At 38.9% G+C, this 25,459-nt stretch overlaps 1 protein-coding gene across 2 annotated transcripts in view; it reads right to left on the bottom strand.

The window, feature by feature from the left end:
• Positions 1-9,358: 9,358 nt before the first annotated feature.
• The window catches only part of ccbe1 (collagen and calcium binding EGF domains 1), a 39,979-nt gene continuing 23,878 nt past the window's right edge, over positions 9,359-25,459 (bottom strand). Inside the window, exons 3-11 of one of the 2 annotated variants that reach the window (XM_046066110.1) lie at positions 20,360-20,412; positions 20,010-20,144; positions 19,013-19,150; positions 17,791-17,897; positions 16,264-16,372; positions 15,166-15,305; positions 13,053-13,088; positions 10,259-10,294; positions 9,359-9,876 (exon numbers count right to left, since the gene is read on the bottom strand). In XM_046066110.1, coding sequence (XP_045922066.1) covers positions 9,610-9,876; positions 10,259-10,294; positions 13,053-13,088; positions 15,166-15,305; positions 16,264-16,372; positions 17,791-17,897; positions 19,013-19,150; positions 20,010-20,144; positions 20,360-20,412 — 1,021 coding nt within the window. In that variant the 3' untranslated portion in view covers positions 9,359-9,609. Of the gene's footprint in view, positions 9,877-10,258; positions 10,295-13,052; positions 13,089-15,165; positions 15,306-16,263; positions 16,373-17,790; positions 17,901-19,012; positions 19,151-20,009; positions 20,145-20,359; positions 20,413-25,459 lie in introns of both variants that reach the window. The other variant, XM_046066109.1, reaches the window with a different exon arrangement.

Below are 25,459 nucleotides of genomic sequence, written 5' to 3'. Positions count from 1 at the left end.
GTTGTGTTTTTTTTAAATATTATTTTCCAACTGAGTAATTGTTAATAAAATGCATTGAAGGAATGAAAATGTATATAGTCAAATTACATATTTCCTTCATTTTTGAAGCTAGATTATAAACATAACTGACAGGTGGGAGGAGCAGAAGACAGTTTCCTCAAATCTGTGAGGTTTATTCATGGTGTGTCTTTGCTCATACAGAATTTACATTTAGATAATTTTCACAACTTTGTTTCCCTTTCCTGAGAGACAGTCTATCCACAGCAGATTAAGCTGAATGACAATCACAAAAGAATATCACAAATATTTGATAGTGTTTTCTTTTTGTACCAGAGGTACAGGAGATAATTCTGTCCCAATTCAGAATGAATAACTGGGGCAAAATATTTTCCCTCTCCCTATTTTCCCTCTCTGTGCTGACAGGTTAATGTCAAAGTTGACGTTGGAGAAGTGCAATAATAAAATCCATTGACAGGAATGGGCAATGGGCAAATGCTGTTAGGGTATGCAACTTGTCGTGGAAAATTGTTTTTTCTGCCATCACACAACTAATTATAGATAGATAAAAGATTGCTCTTAATAATCTCTATGGGGAAATTAGGACGATGCATGAGCAAGTAGATACAGTAAAGAGTGACAGAATGTATATGAAAAAACACCTCTAAAAATCTACACAAACCCATCGACAACATCAGAAAGCGCAGTAGATTTTCTAAGTAGAGTACATTAGATACTTAATCTTGTGTAACATTTAAAACTCATGAAATCTAACAGTGGATTTAGAGAGTAGAGTAAATAGAGGCCTCTGTCCTTTATCTGAGGAAGTCCTCATTAGAGAGTTAAACCACACTCTTTGTTAGGAAATGTATAATTTAAACAACAATAGTAATGCTAATGGCTCCATTTAGAGGTGGACAATGGGAACCTGTAGGATGTTAATGGGTCACTGAGACTGTGAATAGCCCATCACATGAGTCAGCACAAATATTTGGCCAGTGTATTATATGCTGTGGTAAATGTATCTTGGATGTGACAGCAAGTTGATCAGATTTTTGTGGTGCGCCATACTGGAGCCTGAACTATTGATACTGTATTTGAAATACTGCTTGAATATATTGATGTCTGCATTAATAAATCTATATCCATATGGACTGTAGTTTTTCTGGTTTTGTTTAATTTCTTTGTTAAACATTTAAAAACATTAAAAGTTTTGACCACAATATCATATTACCATAACCTAATATTTTCTACCTACCCTCCACTTGCTCTGTGGATTGTAGGCGGTGGACAAATGAGTCAGTATTTAGAGATCATAAACTGGTCTATTTAGATAAAACAAATAACCGTGTTATACATGGGGTTACTTGTTCCTGGAGGATTTGGGCATCTAAAGAGATGAGAGAGAAAAAGGGAGAGTGGTTGTTGCCTCCTGGTGTGACACCATGGCTTAGTTAAACGAAGCCTGTTGCATCATGGTGTTTATTCATACCTGAAAAGCACAAAGGAAACTATTATCACATGAACAAAATGTCTGCTGAGATGACAAATAAGGAAATGTCATGTGGTTGAACCCGCTGTGCTCTTCAGTTTACCGCCATTATGCAAATCAGGCCATAGAGGACCAGAGTGTGATTTTTATGTTTAAATGGCCATCTAATGAGCTTGATTTTCCATTTGTTTCTCTGCAGTGTCACACATGATGGAACAGAATACGCACAATTCACTAATTCATGGTCATTTAAAACAACAATCTGCAAAGATTTAATGATCAGAGCTGTGCAGACATGGCTTTGCTGCTGTATTATTTGTTGGCTCAATACTGCGCACATAGGCCACATACTCACTCTCAACAATGCAGAAGGACTAAACCTTTATTTCAGATTGCTTCAGCGCAGTCCAGTGTGGTCCAGGGAAGAGAGGGCACTTATTGTCCACTAAGGACTTTGCCACATTCATTTGAAGAGCGGCCCTTTCTCATTATTAACAGACACACTAAACGATGGGCCCCAAACAATACAGAACAGATCCCTTTATGCACACAAGTGCTCAACGTTTCGGCAACCACTGGGTGCCCTCCATCACTCCCTCCCTCTTCTTTTCAGATACCTGCACATAAGTGAAAGATGTGGGGGACACAAAAGATATTCTCAACTTTCCTTTTCTCCCATTCTGTGAAACAGGCCTATTTTAAAGCTTTTATTTGTGCAAAGCCTCTCATTAACTCTGCTCATGCTGCCTCCCTCGGCTTGCCATTTCTTAAGTACTGGGTGTTGTAAAAAAGCTACCAATTAGTCCCTCATCAGCTCCAATTAGAGGAGACAAAGCCTGAGTAAAGATAACTCAATGGGAGGGAGAGGTGGAAGAGTGAGGGCTGCCTATGTGTGTGTTTTCTGTTCGAGTCCAGGCATAGGTGTGTGTGCACTTGTATTTGTGTACATGTGTGTAGCCCGGGGCCGGCACAACATAGTTTGTAATAATTGAAGAACTTGTGGCCATTCAGTTTGACCCACTGCAGCACAGGTCCATTCACTCTCCAGGCTCCTCAGCAGACCCTTTTCTCAGGGCCAAGTGTTGTTGTGCTGGGAAGACAGGCCCCCCAGGAGTCCCAGAAAGAGAGCCATTCAATCCTCTCTACCTGTTTGCAGCGTATAAAGCACTTAGGGCCAGGCCGATCTCTCATTATTGTCTCCTTCACTCTCAATACTTCCTTAAACTTAGGTTCCAACAAGGCCAAGCCCTTTTAAAGGGGCGAATAGGGGGATGCATGTTAAAGGGGTGCCTTTCGCCTCATTAGAAGTGGATTTGCACTGTTTTGTCATTACATTAGAGTGCAACAATGTATTTTTTCATCATAATCTTCACTGAATGAGTTTTTTTTGGGACAGTTAATTTGCTGCCCACACTAATACATTAATTAATGAATTGGGTAACACTAATTTTCTCTATGCTGCCTCTCTCTGTTTGTTTCTTCCATCGGTTTCCAACAGTTCTGGGCAGCCGCTGATAATAAAATTACCTCATTAAGGCCTTTATCGCAGCACAGTAACCCACTCATTCATTTGCTATTAAACATTTGCTTTGGAAGGGGGCTGGGTGTGTGTTCCCATTCAGTGTTGCATCTTTTTGTGGGTAGTTCTAAATAATGAGGGGGACAAGCAGGGAGATATAATTAGGAACAAGGGTGCACTTCAGCAAATATTTGAAATCTTTTAAGACTTGGCCTCGTATGATGGTGATTAATTACTTCCAGAAGGGATTTGGGGGAAATATATTGCCAAGTTTTTTTTTTCAAGTTGTCTTTTCCTGGACGAGACAACCCAAGCTTGTTAAAACAATGTGCACAGGACTTCAATTTCGGCCCCTCTTTAATCAAATGCAAATTATGACATGCACTGTTCTCTGAAAATGGGCTCCTTGTGGAACAAATAAACAACATGTAAACAATAATGTAGTGTTGATTGAAGGTGGCAGCTGACTGTTTGGAAGGAACCCTTGGCCTGCACTACAAAAAAAATCTGTTTTTGTTTATGTTGTTGATGAAATGATGATAATATTGATTATGATGATGCAATTGTTAGTTTTATTTCACAGCAAAATGTAAAATTGTTCCAATTATTACTCTGACAGAGACAGGCCTTTGTCTTTTTCAGTTAATAATATCAGTGGTGGCAGCCAACAATTTTGCCAAACATCTTTGAGGGGAAAGATGTTGCATATGAACATTTAATTTCAGCGATTCCAAATAAGTCCACAAATAAACAAGAAAACATGAACCCACAGTGAACATCTCCACAAAGCCTTATTCATGATTGTGTTTTGATTATCTTCATGTGCGTCAACTACACTGCAAGTTGTAGGCTAGTGAGTTCATTGAACACTGTGTGATGCGCATCATTCAAATGGGGTGTAATCACAGTCCATACTGAATATGACTGACAAATGATTGCCACCTAGTGGATTTAGAGGGGTACTGAATGACTATCGGGATACACTGAAGTGGTGGAAGAAGTATTTATGTATCATGTAAGTATCCTCTACCTGAGTAGAAGTAGAAATAACACACTCTAAAAATACTCTATTACAAGTAAAAGGCCTGTATTGTAAATGTTTCTCAAAAAGATAGGTAAAAGTACAGAAGAATTAAAGTATTAAAAGTGAAAGTACTTATTATGCAGATTACCCCCTTTGGGAGGGTTACTTTATTATATACAGAATATCATTAGATTATTATTATTGATGCATTACCATACAAGCAGCATTTAAAAATTGTAACTGATCAGGTAGAGCTTTTTACAACTGTATATATAAATTCTTTATCAAACCAAACAGTTTCTCAAGTGTCCCAGACCAAACAAAGTGGCAAAAAATAAATAAATTCATTAGTTGTGGTCTAGTTTAATCGTTAACAATGTATTTTATTTTATAAGTTGCTCAAATGTTTTATTTTCTAACTATAGCTGCAAAATAAATGTAGCAACAAGGCTCCTCTGATTGAAAAATGAATCAATTATATATAAAAAGAATTTGGGATACATAATGAGTGCATTTAGGGAGACATTCATGTAAAAAAGAAAGCCCTTAAACTAGTTAAAAATCTACTGTAGCTACCGGGCCTAATACATCTGTGTGCTGTGGCCCAAATCACACTTCAGCTGTCTTAAATTCTAATCCAAATTCAGGTTGTATATCCACCCAGATACAACCAACATTGGGCTCCACTCATGCTATTGATAGCATGAGTGGAGCCCAAAAATGTAACAAAAAACACAATTTCCATAGTTTCCTCAGCTACAATCTGGCAGATAACGGCAGGACTCCCAGAAGCAGCACCTTGAACAGCAGCTGTGAATCACTTTGGTGCCGAAATGAAAAGCTGGGGGATGCAACTGTTTTGTAGGTTGTATCTATTGATATTTATCACAGTTTAACAGAACAGAACAGATATTTTACTGAAGGAAAAGTAGCAAAGAGTACTCTTTTACACTCTTATTTAAGTAAAAGTACAGAAATATTATCAGAAGCAGCAAAATGTGATGTCAAGATTTATTTTATTACATTTTATATAATTAGATTAATATGGCTGATGCATTAACGTGTAAGCACTTACATGTTATAGCTGGTCAATGTAAAGCTATTTTCCTTCTGTATAGGTAGTTTATAATTTAACATTGTATTATATTTTATAAGCTGATCACATATTTTGTATGTAAAATCTGAATCTGCATTATATATATGTGAAATAAATGTAGTAGAATAAAAAGCACAATATTTTATGACTGAAATGTAGTTAAGCAGAAATATAAAGTAGCGCAAAATATAAAAGCTTAAGTAGCTACAATTAACTTAAAATTGTCCAGTACAGTAGGATTGGCTTGTGATCCCATTTCACTTTTAATGTTCTGCATGAAGACAAGACAGCTTTATAAAAAACATATATACAAATGTTAATCAATTATAAATTAGCTTTAGAAGTTGAAATGTTTTCAGTAAATAGATATAATTTGTAAAATAAAAGTACTCATTTAATCACTTCACGGATGAAATAAACCACTTTATTCTGTGTTTGATGAAGTTCTTGAAAAGCAACCAACATGAAAGCCTTGAACCAGTGCTGATAAACGAGACTGAAGGTTTGTAAAATTAGGTGTTTGAATTTCACTGCACAGTCTTGTTACTTATGAAAACAAAAATGACATCATGTTTGGTCAAGCTCCCCATATTATATCTGCAACTTCTCTTTGTTGAAATAAAGGACTGAGTGAGTTAAGTGTAGGTTATGAGTAAGAGAGACGCGGGTAAACCTAAGGAGGGTGAAACAACAATGTTTATGACTTCAGAAAATGCTGTACTGCATCCAAAGCCCAGCTGGAAGCCCAGCACCACAACGGAGGCCAAGCATGTTCAGTGTCTTCACGCTCTAACTTCATATGACTTCACAGACTCAGTATTTTAGAAAAAAGTAGGGAAACCAGAGTGAAAATATTATGTATCGGTGTTGTGAGATTAAACATATTTAGAAAGGCATTTCTCAGTGATGCTAATAATTTAAAAAAATTTAAGAAAAGCTATAAACATGTCTAATTTAACACTTTAAACGTAATGTAAGTATTTTACATTTATTCATTTTGTTGATGCTTTTATCCAAAGCGACTTACAATATATACGTCAGAGGTCACACGCGTCTGGAACCAGTGCCTTGCTCAGGGACAAATTGGGTTCTCACAGTGGATTTGAACCTGGGTCTCTCACACCAAAGGCATGTTTGCACTTCACAAAGCTCTGGCAATGCCTCTTGCTTGGTCACTCTCCTTTTCTCTTCAAAGCTTCCTCCTTCAACGTCCTCTTCGGTCTCTTAGCCTCTGCCATTAGTTAACATTATGTTCATAGAAGCAGCTGAGCCTGGTTATGTTGCCACTCTCCATCAGTGGCAGCACAATGTTGCTTGAAACTTGGGTGGCAAGCTAGCCAACAAAGCTAGACAGCAACCAACACAAGAACTCTTAACAGTAATGTGACAGATGTCCCAGTGTGTTGTCTAATAAGTTTGCTAACATAAGCTGGTGGGGATGGCGCATAGATAAGATGCTTGCCTTTGGTGTGGGTGGTCTGGGTTCAATTCCCACTGTTAGAAATCCACTAATGTGTCCCTGAGCAAGACACTTAGCCCCTAGTTGCTCCAGAAGCATGCGACCTCTGACATGTATAGCAATTGTAAGTCACTTTGGACAAATGTGTCAGATAAATGTAATGATAAACTTCGCTGGAGTCGACAGCTTTGTTAACGCAGGCAAACATCAAGTGCAAAACAAAATACATGCAAGCCGGCAAATAAGTTATTATTTACTGGTACAAGCCAAGAAGGCCAGAGCTCAGCACCTGTCTTTCATCCTTTCAGCTCTTTTAGCTCACGCCAACGAGTAAAAGCCATTCTGATATTTACTCTTTTCCGGTCTCTTCCTCAGACAACGTCTTCTTCGGTCTCGTCGCAGCCTCTGCCAGGATATCCATACCGAGAATACTGATCTAGCTTCTTCCAAAGAACTTACATTGTACATTCTCTCTGCTGAACAGTCTTGTTGGTGGGTGACATGATGCTGTAAAGCATTTCCTCCTTGTCAAGAAAAGTTTTCTTCCCCTGGATTCCAATGCTACTTAGTGAAGCTTCAGGCGCAGGGGGCCCGTAGTGGCAATGTCAGACGCCATTCTCCCTATTACAAGTCAGTGTGTGATTAAATGATTTTGAAGCTGTTATTTTAAGATAAAATTACATAGAGTGGCTTTAAGTCCCCCTATTTAGTATTTACAAACATTTTAAAAATGGTTTAACACACTATAAACTATTTTGTTATCACCTAAGTGGAGGCTGGTGTATAGAAGATTATGACAATATAAATATAAAAAATGTGCTTATATATGCATACAGCTATATTAAACAGTACACAGTGTGTTATAAATAATTTATTACATTTTTACATAGTTTACGCACTTTTCCTGTATCAAGGGAAAAGCATGCATTTCAGCCGCAGGATGAGCCGTATAATGAGCCAAGATAAACATTCTTTTGCTGGTACTTTTCTCTGTCGGTGCATGTGATACAGAGATAATTCAGTCATTCTCTGTGCAATCAATGATTAAAGAACACATTTTTCTTTACAGAGTTTATGTAAGATTTTGCTCATCTACAAAGAACTTGACAATGTGAAGTGACCCAGAATTTTGTGGATAGCTTTGAGAAGGTCTCCCTCTGGTGGATCAGTCAGCTATCATCCACACAGCCATCCAACAGCTGACTGCATGCTGTAAAGGAGATTGCCTGTACCCCTGAACTTAAAATTAACTTTAACTTAAAGTCTTTGTCTAAGTATGTGGCACGTTTCACAATTAGTGGGAAGCATCATCACTTTGTACACCAATGAAAGCTTTGAATTTATAATTTTCTGCTGTTTAGAACTTGACTGGGCAACTGAATTAAACTGCCTTCATCCTTTTCCATCATCCCGCTTTGCAACTGACAGCAACACTGTTACATTTCTCCCCACATCCTCAACATGAATAACTATAATTACAACCTAATACAATTAAGTGGACAAAGGTTCCCGGTCTGTGCATAGAGATAAACAACTGAGGTCTCTGGATTGGCTTGTGCGATCCATTTGACATAAAATATTTAAATATATGTAATGATTTACACATGAATTTATTTTTCCTGATATAATTTGAAGTGATGTCAAGATTTTGGAGATAAGTATTAGAGGTGAAATAGAGAAAAGTGCTTGCAACTATTTTGAAAATCGATTCATCGCTTCAGTCATTTTTCATGCAAAAATAATAAAACAATTTGACACATTCTCACGTTTCGATTAATTTGCTTCTCTTTGTCATAGATCTTCAGACTAAACAAGACATTATAAAAGTCACCTTAGGTTCTGTGTAGTGCTGTGCATTAAAGAAAAAGTTTACATTTCATAGACCTAACGACCTGTGACTAACTGAAATTGAATGAATATTTGGCATACTTAAAACTAAAATAATCAGTAGTTGCAGCTCTACAAACTACTGCTGCTTATTGATGGAAATGACTACACAAGTAATTAGGACTTTGAAAAAACTAATCTCTGGCAATGCATGTAATAATCTGCCACCCTCTCAGTCCCAAGTGTTTCCTATTTTCCCTTCCCTGTCACCCGTCTGTCTTCTGTGTGTGTGTGTGTGTTTGTGTGTGTGTCTCTGGGTGCGGTGCTTCGGTCTCTCCTCCGGGCGGGCCATTCTGAGGATCACCTGTGTGCATACCTGAGACTCATCCCACAATAAAGATCCTGCTGCATTTATTTGAAAGAAAATCTCTGTGGTCGCCAGACTTTTTGCTTGTGCAACAGGTTTCTTGGTCCTGGAGAAGGAGAAGTCAGTCTGTCTGCCTTTCTCAGTGTTGTCCTATTTTTGCACCGCCTGTCTGCTCATGGAAATTGTCAGTCTAGAACTCAGCTTTTCACATTTCTGTGTTGTTTCATAACACCTCTGTGATTTTTCTTTTACTTTCCTTTTACATTTTCCGTGTCTGCAACTGAGTCCTCAGTGTACCAGCGCCGTAACAATACAAGTATTTATTTCCACCTTCTACTAATTGTTATTACTCTGCTGCCGTGGCAACTGAAAACTACAGTGAGATGTCTTACAGATGAAGACTAATGGCTTTAGAGTCACAGTAATTCTTAACGCCCCAATCCAATGTTCGTGCTGTTTCAATCCCTCTTGTGAAGTTGTGCATGAAAATGTCATATGATTCATGACTTAGGTATTGGATGGTGCAGTTGTGTAAAACAGAAGAATAAACTGACATAAAGTAATGAGGTAAAACTGCTTTCATGAGAGACTTGTTTAATGTGCTTTGAGGGAACCATATGTTTCTGAAAATATAAAATTAAACATGCATTTGGCACAGTCTACTCCATTTTGTTAAAAAACATTCACACAAAATCTCGTATATCATACAAAAATAAACATCTGTGATGAAAAGGCATACAATACACTCTGTTTAAAAACTGTTAAATAAAAAAAAGCTACCCACTTTAATATTTACACCTGTATTTAAACCCACTCTCTTTAAATATTTCAGTCAAAGTCTGTTCTCTCTCGTGCTGGTTTCTTCTTTCTGTTCCTCTTGGACCCTCCGCCTGTTCGAGGTGGAGGTTCCTTGTAGTCCTCACCTGAGCCCGTGTCCACATTGTCTTGGTTGTCCCGCCAGCTGTCAGGGACCGCAGGAAAGTCCTCCCCTGCCGAGTGCATCGGCCGACCATACACCTTGCTCTGCAGGTCAGCTATGTCGTTGCGGATATCTGCCATGAGCAGAAGCAGGAAATCAAAGGAGCCTGGAGGGCCCTGGGGGTCAAGAACAACAAAAACAAATGCTGCATTTAATGGAAAGCTTTAATTTCTTCTGTGTCTCTATATTTAATCAGAACCCACTGAGGAGATTATCCCAACAGAAATCCAGCTGATCAGTGGACTGTCTAGGGCTGGCTACTGGCTACTGAGCTTCTTCTCAGGATTTGTTAACATTAGCACCATTACTGTTTATCTAAGGGGATAATGCTTACTTTGTACTGGATACTATTTACTTTGGGTTTGACAGTATCATTAACTGTGTAGTGTAATGTCCACAGTGGTCTGTTTTTCAGTAATGCTTTAGTTTTACTGTATTGTTCTGGATAATGGTAACATTACAATAGTGTAACATCAATATAGATTGGCAGAAACTTACTGGTGATCCAACAGGCCCGGGAGCTCCTCTATCCCCCTGGGGAAACAAAACAAATATTTATCTTACATGAATTACGAGAGTATGAGAGTAACCCGAGAGTCCTGAGATTAAAATTAGATTAGGTTTTGCCTGAAAGGAGTGGCTTAACATTTTGGGAAATGAGCTTATTTGCTTTCTTGCCCAGAGTTAGATGAGAAGATTGACACAACTTTCATGTCTGTGTGTGTAAAAGTGTGGCACTGGATCTGGATTTTAGCATAAAGACTGAAAGCAGGGTGAGACAGCTAGCCTGGCTCTCTCTAAAGTCGAAAATAAGGTTACATCTAAAGCTCACTAATGAACACATTGTATCTCCTTTATTTAATCCATGCAACTCCCAGTAAAAACACAGTATGACGTTATGATTTTGTTTTGTGTACAGATTAAACAAACACGATACAACATGTTAGTTAGTGGCCTTTAGTGGTGCTGGTAGGCTTATTTATGAACTTGGACCGAGCTAGGCTATGTGTTTCCACTTGCGTCTTTATGTTAAGCTAAACTAATTGAAATGTGTTTCCCAAAATGTAAAGTTATTTTTGAAACTGTGTCCTGTGTATGTGACGGATAAAAAGTGTGTGCTGTTCATATAATCCTCGAAATACTGTACATGTAGCCTGACTGTGAAGCATCGTGGCATCCTGTTAACCTACGGTAGCACCCACACTCATTGACCTGACTACTGTGGTTGTTAGCCAGGCTCAGGGTCACACCGGGGCTGTCAGTGTTTTGGCAGATGGTTTGGATTTGTTACTCAGAGAGACAGATTACCATCACCCTCCAATCTATCCACACAAACACCCCAGCTGGACTGAAAGAATACCAGGGTACTATGTCAATAAAGCAGATACACCTAAGATGTTCCATACGTGATCCACAAGCTAAGCAAACAGTGTTATGGGTATAACCAGATCCAAGAGCCAATTCAAGAACAGAATCTCTTAAGCTTTTAGATCTCCTAATTCTCTTAGTCAGCGTGATTATTGAATCTTTGTTGAATCATTATTGGCCAAAATCACAATAATCCTTAAAAAAACAAACAAACAAACAATGCTGTAGTCTCCTAAGAATTGTTATACTGTATCTATGTTTACCATTTCAATTTTAGTTTTGTTATACCATCAAAACCAGATTCCCGTCTAATCACAATCACTTGTGTCTGATAATGTCTCCAAGTCTGCCATAATATTAGAGGCCCGAACGACCTCCACTGCTCTCAGATGTGTCTATTTTGATGTTCTAATCGATCACAAAGCTTTAACTTCTCATTGAAAGTCAGCCTTGGCACAGAGAAGGGAAAACTTACCACTCTACCTGCACAACCAATCTATTGTCATTGACAGGAAGTTGAGTTTGATTTTCAATAGACCTTCTTCATTCTTCATTGATGAAAGTGACATCAAACCTCTATTTTGGCTGGGTGTGTCCTCCCCATCTTAATAAAACTGGACCACAGTCAAACTCGGCGGCAACTGCTCCAAAGCACACAGCAGAGGCATGAAGGCCAAAACAACATCATCTCCAAAAAGCAAAGATGCCATCACATTTTTAAGACCTCAGCTGCTCTTTGATTTTCTTTTTAGGAATATTACAAAATAAGAGAGTAGGCGTAAGCAAATCTGGTTTTATACAATAAAAAAAAGGGAAAAGCAAATGCAAATCTCACTGTAACCAGGGTGGAATCTGCATTGCGGCTCCTTAATCTGAGGCTTAACCATCTGCTGGAGCCTCTTTTTGAACATTCTGCCTTAGGCTCCCCGGGGAGGTACAGCAAAGAAAAGCATTCCAGTTAGCCTTTTGAAAGATGGTTACTACCACCTGTCCAAAGGCACTGTTCACAAAATCCATGTGATATTCCAGACAACCGAAATAGCCCAGGGGTATCTAGTCTTCACACTGATGGTCAGGAGGAAGTTACAGGGTTGCTGCTTGAACAGATTAGCTGTTGGCCTCAGCTCCTTTTTGACTTTTTCTGACTCAGGTTAGAGGAGAAAGGTGTTTGCAGGTGAGAGAAATCAGGCTTATCAGAGATTATTTCACTCTAAACAAACAGTGATCCTCTGATAATATGTGTTATTGAAATCGGATTAAACAACTACAGTGAAGTGTTGAATTTTGGCCCATGCTCTTGATGCTCTTGTACCAGGTGCAGTTATTTGAACCTATACATGGCTACTTAGATATCAATAACAATGCTCTGCTGGTCTTCATATTGACAAGGTACTTCACCAAATCATGCTCCTTTGGCCTTTGATCTAACTCCCAACAAGAGCTTTAAAATTGTGTAGATTGTTATTTGGCACACCAGTTTTCCTTTCTCAACTTGTAGCAACTTGCAGTGATTGTATCATCTGCAGGGACAAACTCTGCCTGTGTAACATCCAGCTGCGGATTTGTGAGAATCCTGACACCTTTCTTGTGGCTTTCACCCGATATGAATCTGAGGTTGAGAAACAATTTAGCTATTGAGAAATATCTTTTGAAAGACATGGTGTTGACAGGTGATCCAAATGTATGTAGTTGGTACTTTTAAACCTTCAAGTGTCTTTCCTTCAAGAGAGGCCATGTTCAGTGAGCCAAGAGTCAAATTCTGCTGCCTACATGAATGACTCCTCTGCTTGAGGGGCAATGTGCTGGACCCCTGACTACAAGGTACAATGGGAAAGGAGACCCATGTCTAGAATAGCTGTCTCTTATAGAGGTTAAAAAGAAATACATGAAGGGGACAAAATTAGGTGACAAACCAGTGTCTCACCTTTAAGCCATCTTTTCCTGGTGCTCCTGGATGCCCCTGTTAAATGAAAAACATAACTGAATTTTATATCTGTTCCAATGATGTTTTCATCTATCTGATGGCGTGTCCCCTGCCTTGCACCCAAAGAGAAATGTGTCAATGTTCAATTTACTATTTTCACAGAAAACTAACTTTATTCTAAATCTTTTTAAATGTAAAACCGACATCTTCATTCAGCGCTCTACCAACAACGATTTACCAAGATTAACTTTGTGTGCCTCCAGGCCATTTCTGAGTGACGTTAGCTTGATGGTAGAGAGTGCTTTGATCTCTTTCCTGGGATAATCATCATTAAAGAAGTGTAAAGATTATAAAGGGAGTGCGGCCAATTTTAATATCAGTACCAAGCCTGTGAGTCATACACTATTCCACATTCATCATCTCTGAAACCCTGACATGCTGTCAAACACGTTACCTGGTGGCCAAACCTCATAACTGTGAAGAATATAATCAGGTTTTTGTGTAGAGAGAGATAACTCCCTTTTAGTCAGACCTCACCAGCATGTGCACTGATTAAATGTATTAACAGGGCACCCACACACACAAAGCAATAGATCACTTTCTACTGTAAAAACAGTGTTCCAGACTGATTGCAGATGTTGATAGTCTGATTTATCAATAACAAGCATTGCATAAATACGCAAGCTTTAAAACCTAGAAATACGCCTCTGTGGCCACATCCTGCATATTCTCGATTCAGACCAATACTTTAATGCGAAGGGTTCACACTCGCTGTCAAGACTGAGTGCTGCACAAAAACACAGCGAGCCAAAGAAAACAACTGAAGCGGTAGATGGATTTCTCAGCTTTCTCTGTTGTTATTGCCATTACCACATGTCATCGTTTCTCACCTTGCAAAACTTTAACCATCGTGTATGATGGGATGGTTTTTGTGTATTTCTGAAATGTTTCAGTTGAAACGCAATGCATACTTGGTTGCTCCCTACTCATGCCCCCTTGATAAAGATCCATCAGTCTCAACTCTCCTGCGGCTTGTCTCATAATGAAGGATTACAAAATCATCTGAATACTTTTGGTGTGTAAAATCCAGAATCCCATAAAATCTGCAACATAGACAAAAGTAAAAATGGCTTTTACTTTAAGAGCGCCATTCATTGTGGTGATCCAGATTAATTTAGTAATTCCACTGTGTGACACAAAGCAGAAGTGTGGAACTGAACCAAGAGAAAGCAAAGGCAAAGATGGATGTAAGAGACTGGTGTACCATATCCAAAAAATACAGTAGGGGTCACAGTCAGAACAAACACACATTCATACTTGCTAATTTAGAAGGATATGGTGTTAAATATGAGCAATATAACAAATTTAATTGTATATAAAATGCTGAGTAAAGGCTTGTGCAGACTACACGACTTTTAGCTTTGGCCGACTGCCGTGCTGTTTAGACTACACAACTTGCCGTCTTGTGACGGGAGTCTTGAAGTCGTTGTGGCGTTCACACTACGTGACAGGGGGTCACACACTACACGAGCTGACCACGTTTTGTCAAGAAAAAAAACGGGAAATGTGAAACGGGAAATGAGGCGACACTACACACAAAACAGCAGTTGTTTGTAATTATAAAGATAGAAATTATGAAGACAAAGAATATGGGTGAAAGAATGGATTAGCACACGCAGGTAGCAGGGATTGTCTGAGCTACAGAGAGCTGGAGGTGATTAAAATTGTTTTGCAGTGAAAAAGTAGCTGCCTGTTCTGCCAGCTGCCTGCTTTCATTGGCTGGATGTGGATGTCGACTCAGCCGACTCCTCCAGATATTTGACATGCTAGATATCTGGTTGGCATCGTTGATGTGTCGGGGAGCCGTTTTTATGCATCGCTGAGTAGTTCGTACATAACGACAATCGCTGATTTACCCCTGATCACAGCCTGACGGTCACCAAGTTCGCCGGCCGGCAATACGGGCTTAAAATCGTGTAGTGTGAACTCGGCTTTAGGGTATCTATTTTATCTTGGATGAACATTGTGGTTTTTGAGTTGAGTTTGTCAAAAGGCTGATTTGATTAAAACATTATTTATAAAAACTGTGAAAAAAAGGTATGTATTAACTGACCACGGCTCCTCTGGGGCCCCGTTTGATGTGGGACAGGTCTGGTGTGGGTCCAATGGGTCCCATCAAGCCTCTGGGACCAGAAGGCCCAGGGGGCCCCAATAGTCCTGGAAGTCCTGAAGGGCCCTCTGGTCCTGGATCTCCTAAAACAATCCAGACTGATATTAGTGAACTAAGGACAACTGATCACAAAAGAAAACATCAGACACAGAATATATGATTTTTGTAGTAAAGATGAAATACGTTTAGCCATGCTAATGGCGTGGCTCTAGAGATGGCAATCTTGGTCAGTCAGTCAGTCACCACTTTGGTCTAGAGTGCTTGAAGTTTTCACTTATTTGGTGAAACCTCTCAACATCCACTGGATACACTGGCACCAAATTTGGTGCAGACATTCTTCATCATCCCAGATTATGTAATGATTGAGGTTGACATTTGTGGTTTGGAGTTAAATCAGTGCTTGAAGTGTTCCGGTACGCACCTACTTTATGAAGCTGTATGGATAAAGTAGCTTATCACTGTAACTTTTCATGAACCGACCAATCATAGCCTGGATGGGGATAGGCATTAGAAAAAGGTTGACAGCCATAGGTGTCACAGAATGTCCCCATCACTGTTTGAAAGCATTTGTTAAAAATGTTCTGAAAAATGGCTTGCAACAAGAAATATTAAATAATAAATGAAACTGCTTTGAGAAAACTTTATTTGCACAATAAGAGAGCGTGCAATTAAAATACAGAAGAAACATATGTGCACCTGTCCAAAAAAAAGTAACTTAAGCTAAAAAAAAAACAAGCTACTGATTAAGGCATTAAGGTATTGTCTCCTGCCATTTTGTGCTTTCCTTCACATAAATAAATACATTTCCACCATAAATTAGTGCAGAAAATGTCTCCAGAATGCATAGATTTAAGAGTTTAATGCTCAAAATCTTATGTGGGAGGACCCCCAGACACCCCACTCAATCCATCCATCAAATATTTCATCAAAATATCTTTTCGTCTGGTTCTTGCGACCTGTGTATTGTTATGACTGTTGGCAAGTTAGTTCCTTATGCAGAGTCTGACACTGTTTTATTATTTTTAGTTTCATGTGTTTTACCTGGAGGACCAGGGAGACCGGGAGGCCCTGGTAAAAATATGGGCGACGTCTGTATTTTCTCGCTGGTCATTTGCTCAGGGACGTCAGCACTGTTTGACAGCATGGCCATCTTGAATTAGAATACAGAAAATATTGACTGAATGAACACACAAATGAGAAGTCAACTACAAATACTTACATTAATCATATATCAAATAAAGAACACAGCCAACAAAAATACATATTCTCTCATGGGATGAAAGTCTTTTTTTCCCTTATTTGGAAGTGATGTCAAACATCATGCACAACCGCACAATTTGGTCATTTGGTTGTTATTCATAAAATCATTTTACATACAATAATTCCTGGACTGTCAAACAGGACAGGAAAATTACACACTGAAGGGCCAGCTTCAAGTAAAATTATGTTAAAATGATATACCCTGCCTAAGATGAAAGCTGATATTCCATCTGCACCACGTTACAAGCTGTAACCCAGACAGATGGAGGGCCAGGCAACCCCTCTGCATTATTCAAGACCAGGAGAGTTCCTGCTCTTTATGCTAAGTGGCATCCTTGGGAAAAGTTATCTTTGATCTCTGTGTAACATCATGTGGATCTGGCAATCTCATAGGGAAAGATTTGAAGGACCTCGCTATGCTGCAAGGGCCTACAAATCAGAATTAATAAACACAAACTTACAAGCATAGGTACTCACACACACACACTGATCTAGATCGTGATTCACCTGCTGATCAGTGAGCATTATGCAAGACTGTAACCTGTGACCTTGGACACAGGTGTTTGAACCACAGTGTGATCCTAAACTCATACTCTAACTTTCCCATGATATGAATAAATGAGAATATACTTTCTCATATACTCTAATAAGAGACATTGAGCACATACAGTATTTTCATTCTGTTTTCTTCATATATTGACAATAAGAAAAAAAAGAGCCGCACAGAGCATAGCAGCAGGAGCACCTAGACCACACAGCTGGAAACAATATATAATGTGTTACAGTTGAGGGTGTTAAGTGCCACTGTTGACAGACTCGTGCTCGGATAGATGCAGATGCCTGTGATTACACAGAGGGAAATGTAACCCCACTGTTGAGTTTCACACCAATTGCCCAACAATTCCCACCTATGGGCAAAGAAATCTACCAGATACAGTGAAGGAAGTTTTTTCAGACATTATTTTTTATTTCAAAATAAGGTGCAACATCAAATCTCAAGGAAGTTGTAAAAATCTGCCTGCTGTTGTTTCTGAAATACTGTCAAGTATGGACTCCAGGACTGGTAGTAAAGAAACGGAGCTGTTCTGCAGATATTTATATTGCGCTGAGTCAAGAAGGTGTGTTTAATGCTCACTGGGGCCTTTATGCGGTCAACCATAAAATACCAGAAAAGGCTGCCGTATCGCAGGATGCAGGATTATGATTTAATATTTAAAAAAGTGTAGTGTTACGGGAAATTGTATAGATTCAACTTTATGTTGGTTAGAAAGAAATGTATGGTTTTTGTTATTATCTTCTGACCCTTACCTTCTGTTTAAGCTGCAGGACAGACATCTTGATCTGGAGGAAATCGTCACACGTGGCTGAGCAACTTCCTGTATTCATCACATTGTCAGACTTCTCGAAGAGATGCACTGCTGGGAATTGGGGGAAAAAATTCTATTACAGAAGTTACCGGAAAATGTTTCTGTTGAAAAACAAAATATCAATAACAAATGCTAAATATGTGCACAGATTTAGCATAATTTGGGCAAGTATGTCTTAAAAGTGTTTACTTAAAATGTATGTTAAACAAAATTGTGATTACTGTAGGTCACACAGTACAGGTCTGGTGACATTTTGATGGGTTGTTGCAAACTGTGTGAGCTGACTGTCTGTTAAGGGTATTAGTGACTTACACAGTGCAGGATAACTCTGTAACACTGTCATTTGTGAGATTTGTGAGAGTGTTGTGGGTCACTTATAATTCTCAGCTTAGACAGGAAGGTGGTCTTGTAAATGTGTCAGTCCTCAGGGAAGACTAGTGCAGAGCTAATGTCTGACTACTGGTTCTGCTGCACAACACAATATAATTACATATTTCCATATTACAAACATTTCGACGAAAAGATGGGATACTGGCGTGATTTATTTCTACGATTAACTACTTTTTATCCAGAAACCATGTCAAAATATTCAAGTTTAAGCAGTAAACTTGCATAATCCAAAAAAGAGAAAAAGCACAATATAAGCACAGATGAATGCAATGCATATACTTTACGGATGAGTGAAAGTGTCTGGACACTATTTTCCCCACTATGTTACAAAGCAGCAGGACATAAAGCAGGAGCATGACTCTATGTACCATAGTTTCTCACTCTCTTCTCCTGAAACATTATAGTAGGTAATAGAAGATAAACTCATGGGAGGAAGTACCAAATGTGCAGCCCCTGACCGATTCATTGGCAACTGAATCTGGGTATAAAAAAAATCGTAATTATTGCCTGAACCAATGCATCCAGCAAATCAAAAAAGACCAGGAGTCAAAGGGGCCGTGGTATGTTTAGGAGACAGAACTGTTCTGACATGCACAAGGAGTAGGGATGTGTAATGACTACCAGGTGTCTATGTTTGCAGTACCCCCATTGCTTTCTCTCTCTCTCTCTCTCTCACACGCACACACACACACGCACACACACCAAGCTCCACATCAGAGTTAAATGAGCCCTTAAGAAGAGAGAAAATATCTGAGTAAAAACACTATTCTCACCTCTCTCCCCCTTGGTGCATGTTTTCCCATCTTCTTCCAGGAAATAGCCTTTCTCACACTCACACCTGTAGCTCCCCGCAGAATTGAGGCAGATCTGAGAGCATACGGTCGTGTTTTTGTCTGCACATTCGTCAATGTCTATGTTGCAGTGACAGGCAGACAAAAAGAAGGGACAGTAAAGCAAATTAAAGAAAAACAATGTCAATTGTGATTGTCAATTGTAGAGTGTATAAAAATCACTGCAGCATTAGGCGAAAAGATTCATTACATATTCCACATTTACAAGTGTAATTGACAATGTGATATATATATACATATAGCCTGAGAACCAGACAAGTTTCATTAGCTCTGGCGGTTAGGTCTGCCCAACCACCCATTCAGACAGATTTCAACCCGTCCTGATCCGATCTGCGTCTGCTGATAATGCCCCTTGAAAATCAGAAATGAACAGAAAGTTTCCAGACTAAATACGCATTTGCGAATGATGTTGGCGATACCTGGCAAATATACACATACTACAAATTTCATTCATTAATTTAACCTGTATGCACCATATACTTGGATTTACTCATTGCAATGTATCATTGCATTGCACTCATATGGGGGACTCAATATTGCAAAACGAGCAAAAGAATTCAGCCAAAGCAATTTTACACTCTGCTGCAGTTTATTCCATCTTAGTGAAGCAAAACTTTTAAGACTCTTTGCCAAGTTCAGTTTTCCCCAGACCAAGCTATTTTAGAGATTGTGTAAAGATGATTGACTTCCTGTCCTGCAGAATTTCTGTAAAATAGACTATTTTCCTAAAAGGAAATATAATTATAATCTAGGAAATAATGCAGGTGTCTTCTAACTGACAGGAAAGACCAAACTACACTCTGGTACAAGTCACAGTGATGCATTGTAACATTTTAAGCTGGTATAAATCTGAGAATGTACAGTATCTACTTGTTTTTAAAGAAGAATTTTCTTAATGTGTTGTTGTACAAGGTCTTACCCATACAGTAGGGCTTCTCTCGGTTTCTGTGGCGCTCACGGTCGTAGCGGTAGCCTGGGTAACAGGTGCACACCACTCGACCAAAATGGTCAGTACACTGTTGCTCACAGGGGGCGCCAGCACACACATCATAGTCTGCAGAAATAAATGATACATTTCATCAGTGTGAATACATGAAAACCAAACAGGGAATCTCATCTCCTCATCTAATGTTTTTTCAATTCAAAACGGCAGCATGCCTTTCACGGGTTATTAAACATTCAGGGAGGTTGAAACAAGACAAAGTTTAGAGAGGCACATTAAAGGGCTAAAGACCTTATGGGACAGGACAGCCAATAAGTTTCCCCTACCTTCAGGAATGCACTGGCCCAACACAAACTTGAAGCCCTTGCAACATTTCTTTCTGTAAAATATCAAATGGACATGCATATAAGAAGACAAATCCAAAATACTTCAACAATCACATGATAGGTCTCATATTTCCATATAATGTGCATAATGTTTGACATTAATAAGGATCTGCAGAACTTGTTGTGATCCAGTAATTCTGTCTGTTTTTATGTTGATGTGGGAAACATCTTCATGAAGATTAATGTGGCCAGACTACACACACACACACACACACACACAGCTGTCTGCAGGTCTCATTGCTGTGTCTGGCCTGCTGCTGCTTGTTTATTCATGTTTGATGACACTCCTGTGAATTACAGTTAAAATCCCCCCTTTGGATTGACTATGCAGTGTTTCCTATTTCTCTTTTCCCCTTCGAATACCTCAATGTTGACTAAATATTGAACTTCAATCTCCATGTATTCTGTCACATCACTTTCTTTCCTGCTCACTTGTATACTCCTCCCTTTCCAATTCTCAAATTGTCCATTCTAATCCGCAGATCTGAACTCAGATTTTATGTAATTTTGTAGAGGCTGTGATTAATAGAATCACTCTTTATCCAAATATCTTACATGAGAAAACAACTTGATTATACAATGTGAAGAAACCAACTAATGAGGTTTCCTTTAACATGTTCTTTGTTGCATCAATTCTTTCCACATCTGTGTAAGTTTTATTACACCATCTCCATGATAGGCTAACATATTGTTGCAATATTTTATCAGCACATCATCATGAGGTAATAATCATCCCTCCCTCACACTCAGCTCTATAGAAAAGTGCTACCAGGTGTTATTTTCAAACAGGTGATAAAAAAAATAATTACACCATGAAGTCATGGCAATATAGTGCAGTCAAACTCACTTTAAAAAGAGGGACTGAAAAAAGATTTCTCTCTAATGCTTTACAGCTTTTATTCAGGAGCAGTTATGATGATACGGACATTCCTTTGGGCCTGTCTGGTAATTTCATAAAATAAAAGATCTCCCTCCTCTGCTCACCTGCATTCAAACACCATCCATCCATCGTCATCGTCAACCGCTTATCCTGCGTCCAGGGTCGCGGGGGGCCTAGAGCCCATCCCAGCCGACACTGGGCAAAAGACAGGGTACACCCTGGACAGGTCGCCAGCAGGGCCACACACAGACAAACAACCACTCACACTCACACCTAAGGACAATTTGGGAGACACCACTTAACCTAGCCTGCATGTCTTTGGATGGTGGGAGGAAGCCAGAGCACATGGAGAGAACCCACACAGACACAGGGAGAACATGCAATCTCCACACAGAAAGGCCGGGGCAACCGGGGTTTGAACACATGCTGTGAGGCGACAGTGCTAACCACCGCACCAACGCGCGGCCCTGCATTCAAACACAATTGATGTAATTATTTATTTTATCAAACACAATTCATCTGCGGTCAACCAGGTTACCCTTAAGAAAACAAGACTTAAACTAACAGCTCTGTGAGGCTGAGTGCCAACGTCAGCATGCTAACATGCTCACAGTGACAACGTTAACATGATGTTTAGCAGGTATAATGTTGACCATATTCACCATCTTGGTTTAGTGTGTTAGCATGCTACCATTTGCTAAACTAAACTAAATAAAAGACATCCTGAGGCTGATGCGAATGTAATTAGCTTTGTAGCTCTTAGTTATTAGACAAATTAAAATGTTTCCCTGATGATGCCGTGATTTGAAGTTGTGGCATCACCAAAGCTATTAATAAATCCTGAGGGGAACCTGAATGTGGGAAACAATTTTAATGCCAATCCAGACCAACATTGTCTGAACCCCTACACTTAACTCTTCACACTACACCTTCGGAGAAGTAAAGAGATGCACATGAAACATGAGGAAATCATTTGGGGGAGTGTTGTGGAAGAGAAAAAGAAAAGCAGAATATGTAATTTGAAGACAGTTAAAGTTCAGTTAGATTTCAGATTGATTCTTGAGATCTCACCCTTAAATGGCCCATTAAAGACTTGGAACAGTATACTAACACTAATAAGGGTATACTGTATCACTGTAATACATTTGAAACAAAAGATGGCTTAATTTCAACTTCTCATCTTATTATTAACTTACTAATTGCTACTTCCAATTTTATTTATGAATCAAATGACCGCTCAATAAAAATGTAACACTTTTTGCAATAACATCATTGCAGAAATATAATCCTGGTAGAACCAACTGAGTCTCCTCCACCTCATAGGCACAGGATATACACAGCAACCAAGTGCTTATTCAGTCACACAACTGAATATTTAATACCTAGAGAGGGGTCATAAGAACCTCCCTCACTGCACTTGAGGCTCCCACTGAAGAATATTAACCTGAATCTCATTTCAAGACTTGTGCTCACACACTGCAGGTGTGGTTATTGCAGAGGAGGAACAATGACCAATCAAGAGGCCCTCCATTAGGTGAGGGCAGGTCGTGTGTGTGCGTGTTTTCTGTGTTAGTGTTAGTGTTAGTGAGATTCATTGAGTGTGTTTGCAAGTGTTAATTGCAGGCTTACACTGTATGATTCTACACGTGAGGGGAGCTATGGGGAATCATTAAAGCACTTTGTAACACGTGTTTAGAAAAGTGCTTTTGAAAGTCAGATATTGAATCTGATGGAAAAAATTGATGTCCATTGTTGATTTGCACAGTTAAGTGACATACTGACTGAGGCACAGATTCTTGCATGCACTATAAACAGCCTGGGCACTTTAATTTCAAATTAATTAATTACTTCTTAACATATTTCATCACTACCATTTCTTCTTCTATCGCCAAAAAAAACAGTTTTCTTAATCTGTTTATGCTAAAATGTTTCCACTTAAATCTTCCTCGCTAGAGTCGCTTTTTCAGCTAGCATTGTCTTCACTGTCAATAATCTCAACTGGCGTCAGAGACATTGCCAACAGCCAATCACCATTCTTGCGGTTCCTGGTGGTATCTCTGTAGTCGCAGAGATACCAAGCTCCAGCTGTAGCCTACTTTGTATGTTTAGTGTTAATTAGCAAATGTTAGCATGCTAACAAGCTAAAAAATATGGTTAACATGGTATAAATTACAAGTGTTAAACATCAACATGTTAGCCTTTGCAAGTATGCTGGCATGCACACCTTAACATTTAGCTCAAAACTCCACTGAGCTGTACAGCCTCACAGAGCTGCTAGCATGGCTGTAGCCTCTTAGTCTTGTTAATATGCTCTTTAGCATGTTTGTTATATATGTTTTATTTGGTGGTTTACTAGAGCTAGTTACTGGTACACCCTAATTGTTTAAACATGTAGGTTATCTATTAAGCACGCAATGTTTTTATTTTAGACAAAGGCAACTGTAAAATGTGATGAGTGATTTGTTTGACATTTCAGCATATGTTGTGGCGTTTTGGGTGGAAAACAAATTGGGACACCCTGAGAGAGCTGATATGAGGATGGTTTCCTGTGAGACCCAATATTTTGTGTCACAATAACATCCCCATTAGGACAGAAGGCACTTATAGTAAATAACCAGCTTAGCAAAATAACCAGGGTTAGTTTAACAATCATGACAAAACAAACATCTGTGTCCGTCTCCAGAAGATCAGGAAAGAGGCGACAGCATCCCATGGAAACTGGATCCATATCTGTGCTGAAGTTCATTTTTACTCAACTGTATCTTTATTAAATTATCATTCAGGGAAATGCTTATTAGCCCTATAATATTCGAACTTATTGTACTTTCTCTCATATCATTAAATAAACAGTGATAAAAGTGATATTGGGTTACTTTGCAGATTAAAGCCCTTTTCACAATTACAGTATTATCTGGCATTTTCCATTTATACAAATTGATTTAATTTAAAATTGTTCATTTCTTATGTTGTTCTTTTGATAACGTTTTATATTTTGACACTTGGACATGAAAACAGGCAGACCGGGAGAGGTAGACACCCAGAATCAAGATGGTAATGATATGTCCTGTCTACAAGTTAAAACAACATGCCTAGTAAAGACTCTGGGTGATGGATCTAAGCTCAAGGTCAGTGCACTAAGGCAATAAAATAACCTCAAACCAAGTATGTGATTCATAGTCTGGGGGTCTGTCAGGTCTTTGACATGGAGGGTCTCAAGAGATAAACTGCTGATACATGAAAATAACATTCTCATCACATACCAGATGGGCAGCTATGTATTACTAACCATGTATAGTATACTGAAATGTTAATAGTCAGTATTAAATGTATTGTTTAGCTGACATTTTAGTTTTTACTGCTAGGTTTAAAGCGTTTTTGTCCAGTTAGACGAACGGTGCTATTGCCTACTTTAGAGAGGCTTTTGTCAAATGACATGTTGTGGCAATGTTTAAGGCTGCTCTAAACACACCTTTCCAGAAGTGTAAGTCACTTGGGGTAAAATAGTGATGTTTTCCCATGGTGAAGGCCAAGTTAACTCTTTAGGAAGTAACTATTTTTATAAATGCAGTGTACGGAAAGTGTCAGTGAACTACAGGATCTGCTAGAGCAGGGGATTGAAAAGGATATCATTCTTTCCAAACAGCTTTGTCTATATTTAAACAACTGTCTGAGTCAATATCTGGCATTGATTCCTAAAAAGCTGTTTAACAGTCCACCTCAGGTCTTCTCACACTATTTGAACAGCAGAAACAGCTCAGATCTAAATCACTCGCAATAGTGACACACTAGGGGACAGTCAAAGAGCATTATATGAATGTGTCTTTGTTGTTTTAGCATTCTATAAAATAACTACTATTAAAAAAATGTAAGCATGGGTAATTAGAGATGAAGCTCTTCATATTATTCAGCACACAAAAAAAAGACCATGCTGAGTAATGACGCACAGGGCCCTTAGCTCCTTTCATAACAACAGCTATGAATACAATCCTGTGCAAGCTTGTTAGCTGCTCATGTACTTCATGCAAATTAGCAAACAAATTCAAAACACATGTGGATTTCATTCATATTCATGAGTGAGAGAACAAGGGGGGAATATATCCCAAATGCATTCACAACACTTTCTACAAGAATATCAATGAGCAGAGTTTGCAGAGTCACAT

The sequence above is a fragment of the Micropterus dolomieu genome, linkage group LG13 (genome assembly GCF_021292245.1).
Source record: "Micropterus dolomieu isolate WLL.071019.BEF.003 ecotype Adirondacks linkage group LG13, ASM2129224v1, whole genome shotgun sequence".
Lineage (NCBI taxonomy): Eukaryota > Metazoa > Chordata > Actinopteri > Centrarchiformes > Centrarchidae > Micropterus > Micropterus dolomieu.
The sequence above is the reverse complement of the archived record's forward strand: the minus strand, read 5'-3'. Positions and strand labels throughout refer to the sequence as shown.